Source organism: Fistularia commersonii, chromosome 14 (assembly GCF_037954325.1).
Source record: "Fistularia commersonii isolate RoL2024-O1a breed Wild chromosome 14, RoL_Fcom_v1.0, whole genome shotgun sequence".
Classification (NCBI taxonomy): Eukaryota; Metazoa; Chordata; class Actinopteri; order Syngnathiformes; family Fistulariidae; genus Fistularia; species Fistularia commersonii.
In genome coordinates, this window is record NC_141297.1 from 204,130 (window position 1) to 216,212 (window position 12,083).

A 12,083-nucleotide genomic window follows, 5' to 3' on the forward strand; every position below is an offset into this window, starting at 1 on the left:
CAGGGTTGCCCTCTCCCTCCTTATCGGTTCCTGCCGTCTCATGCTATTTCCTGTGTCCCACCCTACTCTTTTCCAGCGGCTGTTGGTGACGTGTATTTGCTGGTGCAAACACACGTGTTTGAGTTCGTCCTCAGCGGGCTCTGCAACGCCAACATGTCTGAGGGAAGTCCGATCCCCTCGCAGGCCTGCTGATTTGGGTCTTCACCCTCACACGAACCCATTTCTGTGCCCACCATGTTTGTAGCTCAAAGCAGGCAAATACCCCGTCGGCGGGTCCTCGGCCGTGGACGGCTCGTGTCGAGGCAACGCCGTCTGCCGACCAGTTCGGCGCCCTCTTACAAGCCCAGTGGGAGAGCTGTGGTGGCATGACCTGGTGAAGGATCATCTGACCCCAAAGTTCAGAGAGCGTCCACCAGGCCCGGTCCACCAGGCCCGGTCCGGCCGCAGACTAGCTCGTCGGCCGATGAGCGATTACCATCTACCTCGGAGAGATGCCGCTCGACATGTTGGATTTGTTTTGCCGCAGTGCATCTGCAGTGTCCCTGGTGCCGTTTTTTCCACCTTCTAATGGCGCGGAGAGGCCGGTGGCCTCGGCCTCCCGGGCTCTCGGCCCCGCAGGGCCAGGATGCACGGTGGAAGAGCGAGGCCTGCGGTGAGCCTGCGGGGAGCCTGTGAGCGCCGGCGCCTCCACCTCTGCAGCAGCTCCTCGCCCTCAGGACCTAGCAGCACCTCCGGCAGGCGCCCCCCTGTGAGGTACTCATGCCGGACCGGATGATCAGGGTTAGATGGTGGAAGTTGGGCTGGTTCTGGCTGACTGGAAGGTTAGGGTTTGTCATGACTGACAGGGTAGACATGGCCGGTCGGGTAGTTGGGGTTAATCAAGGTTAGTTAAGGGCGGCGTGGCTCAGAGCGGTCGTCCTTGGAATGAAATGTTCTTGGTTGGATCCCCGCGCTCCTCTGGGCCTGTCAATTGTTGTTGAGCAGGACACGGAACCCCTACCTGCTCCAGGAGCTGGTCAGAAGCTGCACCTGCTCAGGTTCATCCATGGTGGTTCAATGAGGTGCTGGATCATCTCTGCTGCATGTAGACCTCAGTATGACAACAGAGGGTTTTCTTCTTCTTCTACTTCTTCTTCTTTGTATTATGGCTGGATGGATGGTTGGAGTGACTTGGGGTTAGCTATGGCTGACTGGGTAGTCTGACTGGTTGGTCATAAGCATTATGGATGTTGGGGTAGTTTGAGTGGTTAAAGTTACTTATGGATGACTGGGTGGTTTGGGAGACTTGGGATTAGTTATAGCTGACTGGGTGTTTGTTAGGGTTGACAGGGTAGTCATGGCTGTTTGGGTGTAGGTTGTTGTGGGTGGCCGGAGTAGTTTTGGTAGTTAAGATTAGTTATGGCTGACTGGGTGGTTTGGGTCATTTGAGTAGTTGAGGTTAGTTATGGCTGACTGGCTGTCTGGGTAGTTTGAGTAGTTGAGGTTAGTTATGGTTGACTGTACGGTTTGGGTGACTTTGGATTAGTTATAGCGCACTGAGTGGTTGGGGTAATTTATGTAGCTGAGGTTAGTAATAGCTGACTAGATAGTTAGGGTCGTTTGAGTAGTTGAGGTTAGTTATGGCTGGATGGGTCGTTTGGGTAGTTCAAGTACTTGAGGTCAGTCATGGCTGTCTGGGTGGTTCGGGTAGTTTTAATAGTCGAGGTTAGTTATGGTTGACTGGATGGTTTGGGTGACTTGGGATTAGTTAGAACTTACTGAGTGGTTGGGGTGATTTGAAAAGCTGAGGTTAGTTATAGCTGACTAGGTGGTTTGGGTCCTTTGAGTAGCTGAGGTCAGTGATGGCTGTCTGGGTCGTTTGAATAGTTGAGGTTAGTTATGGTTGACTGGATGGTTTGGGTGACTTGGGATTAGTTATAGCTCACTGAGTGTCTGGGGTAGTTTGAGAAGCTGAGGTTAGTTATAGCTGACTAGGTGGTTTGGGTCGTTTGAGTAGTTGAGGTCAGTTATAGCTGTCTGGTTGGTTCGGGTAGTTTGAGTAATTGAGGTTAGTTATGGTTGACTGGTGGTTTGGGCGACTTGGGACTGGTTATAGTCTACTGAGTGGTTGAGATAATTTGAGTAGCTGAGGTCAGTTATAGCTACATGGGGGCTAGTTATGGCTGAATGAGTGGTTGGGGTTTGTTAGGGTTGACAGGGTAGTCATGGCTGTTTGGGTAGTTAGCGTTAGTAGCAGGTTGCTATGGGCGGCGGTGGTAGTTTTGGGCGGTTCGGGCTCGTCGGAGCCTCCTGGCTGGAGAGTCTGGAGATGTGTGGAGATGTGTGGAGTCTGGTGAGTCTGGAGAATCTGGAGATGTGTGGAGAGTCTGGAGAATCTGGAGGAGTGTGGAGAGTCTGGAGAATCTTGAGATGTGTGGAGAGTCTGGAGATGTGTGGAGAGTCTGGAGATGTGTGGAGTCTGGAGAGTCTGGTGAGTCCGGAGAGTCTGGTGAGTCTGGAGATGTGTGGAGATGTGTGGAGAATCTGGAGATGTGTGGAGAGTCTGGAGATGTGTGGAGAATCTGGAGATGTGTGGAGAGTCAAGAGAGTCTGGTGAGTCTGGAGAATCTGGAGATGTGTGCAGAGTCTGCAGAGGTGGGGGTTCCTGCTGGAGTTCCTGTGAGCCCGGGCCGTGACGTCACGCTCCCAGAATGCCCGGCTCTCGGCGCGGCGCCCGGCGGTCCCAGCGGTCCAGGCCCGGAGCCCCCTGAGCACGACCACGGCTGGGCCCGGAATGACCGGGTGACACGGAGCGTTTGGGCCGCGGACCGGGGCCGAGCGGCGGACGGTGAGTGCCCGGCGGTTCGGGGGGAGGGAGCGGGCCGAGCGGGCCGAGCGGGCGGCCCGGCCGCTCCGGAGTGAGGGAGGGTGGGAGGGAGGGAGAGAGAGGGAGGGAGAGTGAGTTAGCTCCCGCTGGACGAACTCTGGGCGCAACTTACTTGTCGGCGCCTCCATTGTTTACGCTGTTTTTGCCGTTTATTCCCCCGTCGCGACGCTCCGGCCTCCGGGAGACCGGCTCCGGCGGACCGTGGGCGGCCGTGCCCCGGGACCCGAATCCGGGGCTAAGAAGCGCCGAAGTCGCGGAGGCTCCACGTAGTTTCGCCGCCGCCGCCGCCGCACTCCGTCGGCTAGCAGCGAAACTTAGCCGCGGTCCGCTCGCCGGAGCCCGGCCGGCTCCGGGCCGCTTCGGCCTGGCCTCGGTCGAACGGTTTCCCGCCCGGCCGTCGGCGCCCCCCCGCCGTCCGCCGGGGGTCCATATTTGACTTTTTACCACGGAAGTTTGCGGCTCCGCCGCCGAGGAAGGTCCACGTCGAGGACCCGCAAGATGGCGCTGCCCGCCGCCTGCAACCGCCAGCAGCCCGCGGAGGCACCGCGCCGCGCCGGCCGAGCGACGAGCTCCGAGCCCGAGCGCCGAGCTTCGGCAGCTCGGGGCGCCGGGCTCCGGAGTTCGGCCTCGGGGGGCCGGAGCCGGATGCCGGGGAACGGGGTGTTTTTGTGCAAAAACACGGTAAATGAACAAATAGAGGAAAGATGGACCTCCACGATGGTGACCTATTCAGACCTGCTCCCTTCACAAGCTTTCTAAGTAGACGGCCTCGGTTGCTTGAAATAAAAGTAGACCGACGGACGTTTGAATATTAGCCCTGAGCCAACAACATTATTCTGTCTTGATAAAACTAGAAAAAAAAAAGCAAAATCCAAAATTTTCACCGGAAAACATCTCATATCGGGACCTTCACAGTGGAACCGATGGACTTTTCCAGCAGGAACATCTTCTCTTTCCCAAAGGCTGGTTCCAGCACTCATTTTGCCCTCGGCGGTGGAGCAGATGGTACAGAAGGTGCCAGAACACAGAGGGTTGGATAGGAATCAATACATAAAGCATTAATCCAATATGATGTAGTGAAGATCAGCGTGGGAAAGGTCTAAACGTTATCATTCACCACAATCTTCCAAGCGGTGCAGGGACGGCTACCTCAGACGTTTCCTCCCATTGAAGGTGCCAGATCACCTTGTGCAGCTTACGGAGGCCCTGGTTCTCCTTGGACATCGTGCCTCCCCTGTGCTTCCGGCACGCCTCCACTGGCCCACCGTGCCTCCGCCGTGCCTCGTGTTCATCCGGTGTGGCTTTATTTGCAAACGCAGCCCCTCAGAAGGTGCAGCAGGTTTCTGGCCCGCTTCCGTACTTCCGTGTTTCGTTCTTCGCCGGACACAAGACCTACAACACTGACCCTGGACCGGAGCAGAAGACTCCTGCTGGAGGACAGGCTCCGTCTAAAAAGGTTTGTGAAGTTTTCTACCATTTTACGCCTTGTGAATGTTCTAGATGTTGCTCATACCCAGCACTGTCACCTGTCTCATTAGGTCTTTGTAAAGAGAAGCTAATTGTACTTTATCGGTTTGTGTGACAAGACAAATATATCCAGACAGACGGTCCAACATAGTTCTAACATCAGAGGGTTCTTCATCTGCCATTATTCTGGCATTGTTGGCATTATTGTGAAATATATATATTTAAATAGAGTTTTTTGCTGCTCTACCTGCAGCAGGTGTCTTCTGTCACAAAGCAGGGTTTAGACTGACCCACCACTCACCTCCGTCGCCTGATGGTCAGCAGGTCTATGACTGCTTACCAGGATGTCAGCAGTGATTTGCTGATAGTAACTTTGAGTAGATCTTCTCAGCGCTGCCAGGAAACACAACAGGTGGTCAATCCAGGATGGCCGATTACATCCCAGAATGAAGCGGGGTGACAGAGCTCTGATCACTGGCCATCCAAGGTTCTCCCTCCAGATCGAGCCACAGGGCAGATGTTGGGCCTTCATGATGAAGAGGAGCAGAGCAGGTTTAAATGCTCACCCTGCGTTGGACTCCACTCACCTCACCAACAACCAGAAGATGACAAACACTGTCAGATAATTCGATCCAAAGCAGGCCTCAGCTTGTGAATATGACAGGTCTCCACACACGGCCGAGCTCTGACCTGCAAGGTCGTCATGTCTTATCGCTGCTCCGTGTCACGCTGCAAGAATGAAACAAAAGAAAAGTAAATGCATAGATACCGGTGTAAGAATATCTGGAGACAGGTGTGTTTTGGACTCTATCCTGGAGTGGACCTCCTCATTTCAGCTTGTGTTTTCTCTGTTTCTACCAGGAATCTGCTGAGCAGGTCTGGCTTCCCCCTCTGGGGTGGAAAGACCCGGCTGGCAGGGACCTCCTTCGGGTGAGGACGCTCACAGCCTGTACGTCCTTCCCATGGATGAGGTCCACCCGGTCAACACCAATAGTTTGGATTTAGAACTTTCCAACAATAATTGCTGTAAAATGTGTGACGGACTTGAAGTGTAAAGGTGTTCCTGACAAGCCGCGGATGAATAAACGGACTGTTTCACCAAATGAATGAGTGCCTGATTCTGTCCGGCCCGACTCCCATCCCTTCGCTTTGGTATGTGTTTGGTTTGAGGGGCTTTTCCAGCCGCTGTGGTAGCTCCTTGTTGGACCGAGTGTCCGGGGCTCCACGTGCAACGTGCCCTTCACTGCCGCTCGTATAGCGGCGGCTGCCATTTTCCCCCGTGTCGGGTTGTTTGGGGAAGGAAGAGTGACTGAGGAAGGACGGAGGGACGGGACTTTGATGGAAGTAGGGTGCAGTTCAGGCCAGAGGGTCCAAATGTCAGGCTCCGTACGTCTCTATTTTCGAGACAACATCGCCGTGTCTATGAAAGTTAAAGCACAAATGTCTGTTTCCTCTGAAATGAGTTTGTAGCACAATCGCAGGTCTGCAAGGTTCCTTCGTCTGCTCCTCTCCACATGGTGGCGCTGTGGTGTGCATGAACCCAGCACTCATCTGTCCTCTGATGGCAAAGCACTGGAATAACAAGCCCAACATAAGATAAGGTCAACTTTATTGATCCCCATAGGGTAGATTCTTTTGTCGCAGCAGCGCAGTTCAGAAGTATGTGTCGTCATTGGGACGAGCAGCATGTTGCATGTCTTCAATGATTTACTTGGTTAGTAGTTGGTGCCGCTGAGCAGTTGGCCAACAGTGAAGGAGCAGTCCCTCCATTGGTGAACAGGTCTAGACGCCACCGTCAGGCGACCATTCTAACCTATAGATCGTCCCACAGATAGAAGAAATTGGTCAGAAAATTGGGAACATTGTTTCTTGAAGAACTTCATCCTCTCCTCTCTGAGGTTCTTCAGTTGGAACAGACCGGGTGGAGTTTGTGGTCCAGTACCAATGGGTTCCCAACCTCAGTTATATACCGGCGCAAGTTGAATGATGTGGGTCATGTGAATGGGCGTGTGGTTGGGTTGTAAATGGGTAGATCTACTAATGTGAGCGTCATCATGTCCATCCTTGTGTTCTTGCCAATCAACCCGAGTTGGTGTTTGAATAGAGGATCGTCTTTGGAAGGTGATTTTTGGAGCGGACCTCGGCTCCGGGTTGTATGTAAACATCGAGTTGTATGTACGCAAACGACCCAGAGCTGAGAAGGGTCCTGGCGGCTGAGCCAGGGGGCGGGTGAACTAACTCACCTCTTTTGTTTTCCAACAATCCAAACAAGCCTCATGATCCTCCTATTTGGACACCAGCTCAGGTGAGCTACTGGAACCTGTACTGTCTCCCGGCGACACGTGCACTAACCCGATGGTGCACACGTTAGCGTTACGAACCCCGTTACGCCCCCATCCCGGCGGCTGTCTATTCTAACCCAAAGTCCTTGAGAAGCCGGCCCAGTACCTCAGGCCAACGCCGGTCTTCTAAATGTTTTGGCATGTCCGCACCCTGAAGCTCCCGTAGGCCAGGGTTTCACCGTCCCATCCAGGTTCTGCCAAAAGCAGGTGGTTCTCCAAAGGACGCGGGCGGCTCCGGTATCGTTGGGTAGGAAACCCTCTGCCGCTCAGTGACCGAATGTCGTTTCTGTGTTTGCAGGTGTGTGAGAATGCCGAGGTGCTTCGGGGACAGGGCCGCTGCGACCGTGGTGCTCAGGACTACGGACGGACTTTGAGCCGATCCCAGACCAGTTCTCAGGAAGCCCCCGGCCCGGCCAGAGCCTCCATCGCTCCTCATCGCTGCGGCCCTTCTGGGGTTGCTATGGCACCCGCCCGGACACAGGCAGGACAGACGCGCAGTCACCGCCACCGGAAACCATCGGAGCCTCGACGAGCAGCACTTAGCATCGGCCGCCGCGCTCTGGGGTAACCGGAGGTGTCTGGACATCGGCGCGCCCATGGTCAGCTTCCCCGAGAACCCCCATGAGTCTGGCCTGCGCGGGCCCAGGCTCCTGGCCAGAGTCCCCGAGCAGCAGCAGAGCCTGCGCCGTCCCCTCTAGAAGATGTTCCACCAGCCAGATCCACTGAAGAGCCAGCTGCAGGAGAGCCTGGGGGCCGGCAGGCAGCTCTTCCACTGCCAGGAATGCGGGAAGCAGTACAACACCCAGCTGGGTTACCGGCGCCACTTGGTGGCCGCCCACGGCGCCGCCGGCCTGCCCTGCTCGGAGGGCGCGCCGTCCTTGCTGGAGCAGCTGGGGGGCCACATCGACAGGCCCCCGCCGGGCGAGGCCGCCAACAACGCCTCGGTGCCGGTGAGAGAGCGGAAGTACTCTTGTGAGAGATGCGACCGCCGCTTCTACACCCGCAAGGATGTGCGGCGGCACGCGGTGGTGCACACGGGCCGCAGGGACTTCCTGTGTCCGCGCTGTGCGCAGCGCTTCGGCCGCCGAGACCACCTGACCCGCCATTTGAAAAAGAGCCACGCGCAGGACTCCGGACTGATCCCGGCGGTGACCGCCAGCACCCCCGTGGCCGCGCCCTCCCCCGCCACCCAGTGCCCCGTCAAGGAGGAGCCCGGGCCCGTCGCGTCAAACATGGCCGCCGCCCCCAAGGAGCCCATGGAGTCCTTCCCCGCCCGGGACATGTACAACTCCTACCCCATCGCCAACCCCGTCCCCCCCATGGGCCACCCCCACGGCCTCATGCAGGGCCCCCTGTCCTCCGGCATGAACATGGGCCGCCACATGCCGGCGCCATCCTCCCACGGCCAGCACCATCACCATCTCCAGCCCCCGGTGGCGCCGCAGCAGCAGTCCTACGGCAACATGGTCAGGTACCAGCATGGATCTACCTCATATCCTCGCCCAGACGTGGACAGCTTCTTGCTGGACCTCCAGGGCGCCCCGCCGCCTCACCTGAGCGCGGTCAACTCGTCTACCTCCACGTCGGCCTCTCCTCAGAGGGAGGTGCTCAGCGAAGGGGTGGGTGCCAACAGCGACCCCCAGCTGCTGTCCAGGAGTCCCGCGATCTCCTCGGCAGAGCTGTCCTGCACCACTAACATGGACCTGGGGCCCCTGCTGGGCTTCCTGCCTTTCAGCCTGCCTCCGTACAGCCCCCACATGGGAATGGGGGGGCTCGTGATGAGCTACCCGCCCGCCACCACCTCTTCCTCCACGTCGTCCTCCACGGGGCTGTCTTCCCAGGGTCCGGGGCCTTTCACCTTCTTCCAGGCCCCGCAGGCTCACGCCCCCCAGGGCCCCGGAGCCCACAACCACAGCCAGCTACCTCAGGCGTACAGCGGCTCGGCTATGAGTACATCGAGCTCCTTACCGCACTACTACCAGGCCTTCCAGCAGTAAGCGGCTCGCTCTGCCCGACTAACGATGCCTTCGCATGCGTGCGCACGTAGTATTGTCGCCGAAGCTGCAGCTTTTGTTTTTTAACACAACCAATCACCTCATCAGTATTACCTCATTATTTAAAAAAGAAGCTTGAACATTTGTTTCACAACAGAACCAAAACAAAAGCACTGTTTTCTTTTACGCGCTATCAACATTGGATGCACTTAGCCCACCCTAGGTGCAGCGACCCCCCACCGCCCCCCCGCCCCCGCTTCCCATCCAGGCCACCGGAGAAAATGTGTGTCAGGAGACACTCGGAAATGACAACTCCCCCGCCGGTCTGGACGAATGGTTCTGCGCAGACCAATCCCAGCCCAGTACCTGTTACGGTCCAAATGTACGCCACGGCACCCGGATCTAAAGATGCTCTTTAAATGGCAGAGGAGCGGTGGAGGTGCACGGAGCGCCCGCCGGGTCCCTTTGGTTTTAAATGCAGGTGTGGAACGCCACGAGAGCACGGCGCCACCGTCTGCCCGGGGACACCTTCGTGTTGCAGCACGAGACTTAAATCCACAGCGGCGGCCCCTCGGAGGCCGGCCGTCAATAAACGTCACCGGCGTGCTCCCCGGCTTTTGTTCTGCTAAACCTTTCGTGTTCCTTCGAGGTCCAGAAGTTCTCGGACAGAAAAGTGTCAGAGGTTTGACTTTGTCCTGAGCCGACGACGGACCCGCCGTCACCTGCTGCGGGAAGTCAGAAGTAACTTATCATGTAATGATAACACCCCGCTGTCGCCGCTGCTGGGCCCACGGCGCTAAAGCTAGTGGAATAATGCTTCCTTGTATTTTCTGGTCAGCGACCGAACTGAAGATCAGACGCTCTGGGACGGCCTTCAGCGCGTTGTGAAATACAGATTTTCCGGCAGAAACTCACCGTGCGTTGGGGGCTTGCACAAGGTGTCGTCACCAGTGTACTCAGAGCGGGGAGGAGACCTCGATGTCCAGGATAGGAAGGTCATACATAGCAGGTCCGGGCCTTCTACGTATGACGGCGTGACACCCCCCCCCTCCCCGCCTCCAGACGCTCACGGGTAGTTCGTGGTCGCCGCCCGCTCCATCGGCCGCCTCCTAGAAAAGTCCTCGGGACCGAGTCAGCGCGGTGGCCGGTCTCTCCCGAGTTTGGGAAGCTTTCAGGAGGACGGGCGCGGGTGTGGCGTCACCTCAGCCGCCTGCTAGAAGGACACGAGCCGACCCGTATCTACTAGAAGCACAAACGGCCTCGGCGCGGTCCGACGCGGAAGCTGGCAGCTGTCGCTCGACGGTGACCCGAAGATTTGATTTGGCAACAAGAAGTCTCAGTGCCCGTTTTGTTGTTTTTGAATCTGGATTTTATTTTCCTACCCAAGTGACGGGGGACCCCCGCCCCGACTTGGACTAAAGAAAGAATCCTGGCATCCTGATCACTGCAGAAGCCTCGGAAGGAAAGAGGCGGCCTGGATTCACCCAGGAACCCGGGGTGTGACCCTCACGCTGGACACCAGCGCTTGATTCTTGGAACCGAGACGTGGGAAGATGCTGTACGGGACTGTCCAACAACCCCCTCACTAAACTCATAGTGTTGCACCAATGTCTTAAAATGCTACTGTCGTGCCTCTTTAAGAGTGTCTAATCTCTTGACCGGGTTTAAGCACTTAAAAAAAAGATTGATATGATCTGTACCTCAAACACACAGAACTGTGGGCTTCTGTTTTTACTTGTATTTGCATCTAGTTTTTTTTTTTTTTGGTTTTGTTTTTGCTCTTACTTTTTTGCCATTAGATTGAAACTATAAAAGTAGATTTTATGAATCTAAACTCTTAACCTAGTGGCAGACATTGATATTACAATTTAAACTTTCTACCTCTACCTTGTCATATCTTTCTGCAAAACAAAAATCCCATTGTTTAAAGGGTGTTTTAACGGTTAGGCAGAGTTTACCACTGTGGAAGACGGGCCGCGGCGAACGGACCTGGAGGGTCGGGGCTCGCTCAGGTCCGAGTGGTGTATTCCAATGAGTCAAGCATTGCTCTGTATACTTGCCTTTGATAATATTTCTACTTATTTACTACCTCAGAAGAGACAGGAGACTGTTACTGCAGAGAAAATGTCTGTCTAGAGTTTTATTTTTGACTGAACCAGTGCATATTTTGTAGCTCCATAGTTTGTTTTTGTTTTAACCCCCGTCCCCCGGAGGTTAGCTCGCATCAGAATGCCTGGAACAGGTACCACTACGTTGTTCTGGTTTGTCGTCTTCAGTCTGGAACGTTGTATCACCTTTGCTCGGTGCCGCCTCGGACGAAGGGACGCCGACCGGCGTCTCCCTGTCGGTCCTCGAGAGGGACGGGGTCGATCCGAACCGGGAACGGGCCTCACACTAGCTTAGAACACCTTGGATAGGACCGAGCCGAAGCTCGGGCGGTGGCTACCGGAGATGAATCAGAGAGTCAGCGCAGTTCCAGGCCACGAAAGCCACCGGTAGGCTAGACATCTTCACCCTTTGGGAAGCTGTTGGTCTCTGCCGCCCTGCTCGCCGACACCGGGCAGCGAGTGACGGCCGCATAAAACTCCCGGCCGGAGAGCGGCCCTTAAACTGGCCAGAAGGCTCAGATTTCAGAATGAGACGAACCCACTGCGGCGTCTCCGCCGAGACTGTGACCCTCGCGGGTCACATGTGGGTCCCTCAGCTGGGATTCTGCCAGCAGCTGGAACGCTGCCTTCAGGGCCGTCCGTTGGGTCCGGCAGGATGCGAGGATACGGCCCCGGATGTCACCACGTCTGCGGCCATCCTGAGCGCGGTCCTTTCTGTAGCGGCGTGAGGAAGCCCCAACCCGAGCGTGCGCGTCTCCGAACATTCGAGGCTAACGTTGAGAATCCGATGGCTCGAGGAAGGCCTGATTTCAAGGCGCCTCGCGGTGGCGGTGAACACGTTCCAGACTGCAGGTCGAAGACCCAGGCCTGATCTCGGGCATCGCGCAACGCCGGGACGTGGCCGGCGGTCCAGTTGCCCGAGGCAAGCCGACCAGCTCTCACCTAGACACAATTTGCATTAGGCGTTTGTATTATCACTTCATAGTTTAGAAGACAGCGGAAAGGAAAGGAATTGTAATTTTCTGACTGTCTGAGCATAAAAATAATACAAAATAAAGAAAATGTTTAGATTTCTAATGTTTCTAATGTCTCGTCGTCAGTCGATTCACGCACACGAATGGCGCCCATTCTTCTACGCTCGCTCTCCGTGTTCCTCTGCTGTCCAGGAAGCCTCGGAAACATCTAACCCAGTTTGAGTTGGAGCTTCTCACCGTGACCTGTGAATGCTCTGCCTGCTTCCATGACCGCCATTGCTTCATCCAGGGATGTTGGCACTGCTCTTGGCTCGTAGAAGCACAACACTGAA

General features: G+C 56.0%; 1 protein-coding gene across 2 annotated transcripts; it reads left to right on the forward strand.

Moving 5' to 3' along the window:
• The first annotated feature begins 2,416 nt into the window (after positions 1 to 2,416).
• Positions 2,417 to 9,518, forward strand: LOC147226761 (zinc finger protein PLAGL2-like). Of its 2 annotated transcripts, XR_015107094.1 has the most exons (3): positions 2,417 to 2,827; positions 4,040 to 4,322; positions 5,195 to 5,453. XR_015107094.1 is itself a non-coding variant. In XM_086159362.1 (2 exons), exon 2 carries the CDS (start codon positions 7,377 to 7,379, stop codon positions 8,670 to 8,672), a length of 1,296 nt encoding a protein of 431 aa, XP_086015488.1. In that variant the 5' UTR covers positions 2,417 to 2,827; positions 6,974 to 7,376; the 3' UTR covers positions 8,673 to 9,518. The 2 variants fall into 2 exon arrangements, 1 of the variants encoding a protein (XP_086015488.1); XM_086159362.1 differs by lacking the exons at positions 4,040 to 4,322; positions 5,195 to 5,453 and adding an exon at positions 6,974 to 9,518.
• Positions 9,519 to 12,083: the final 2,565 nt, after the last annotated feature.

What these genes read in the sequence shown, in the direction of transcription:
- LOC147226761 (XM_086159362.1), top strand. Translation starts at nt 7,377, where the DNA reads ATGTTCCACCAGCCAGATCCACTGAAGAGCCAGCTGCAGGAGAGCCTG.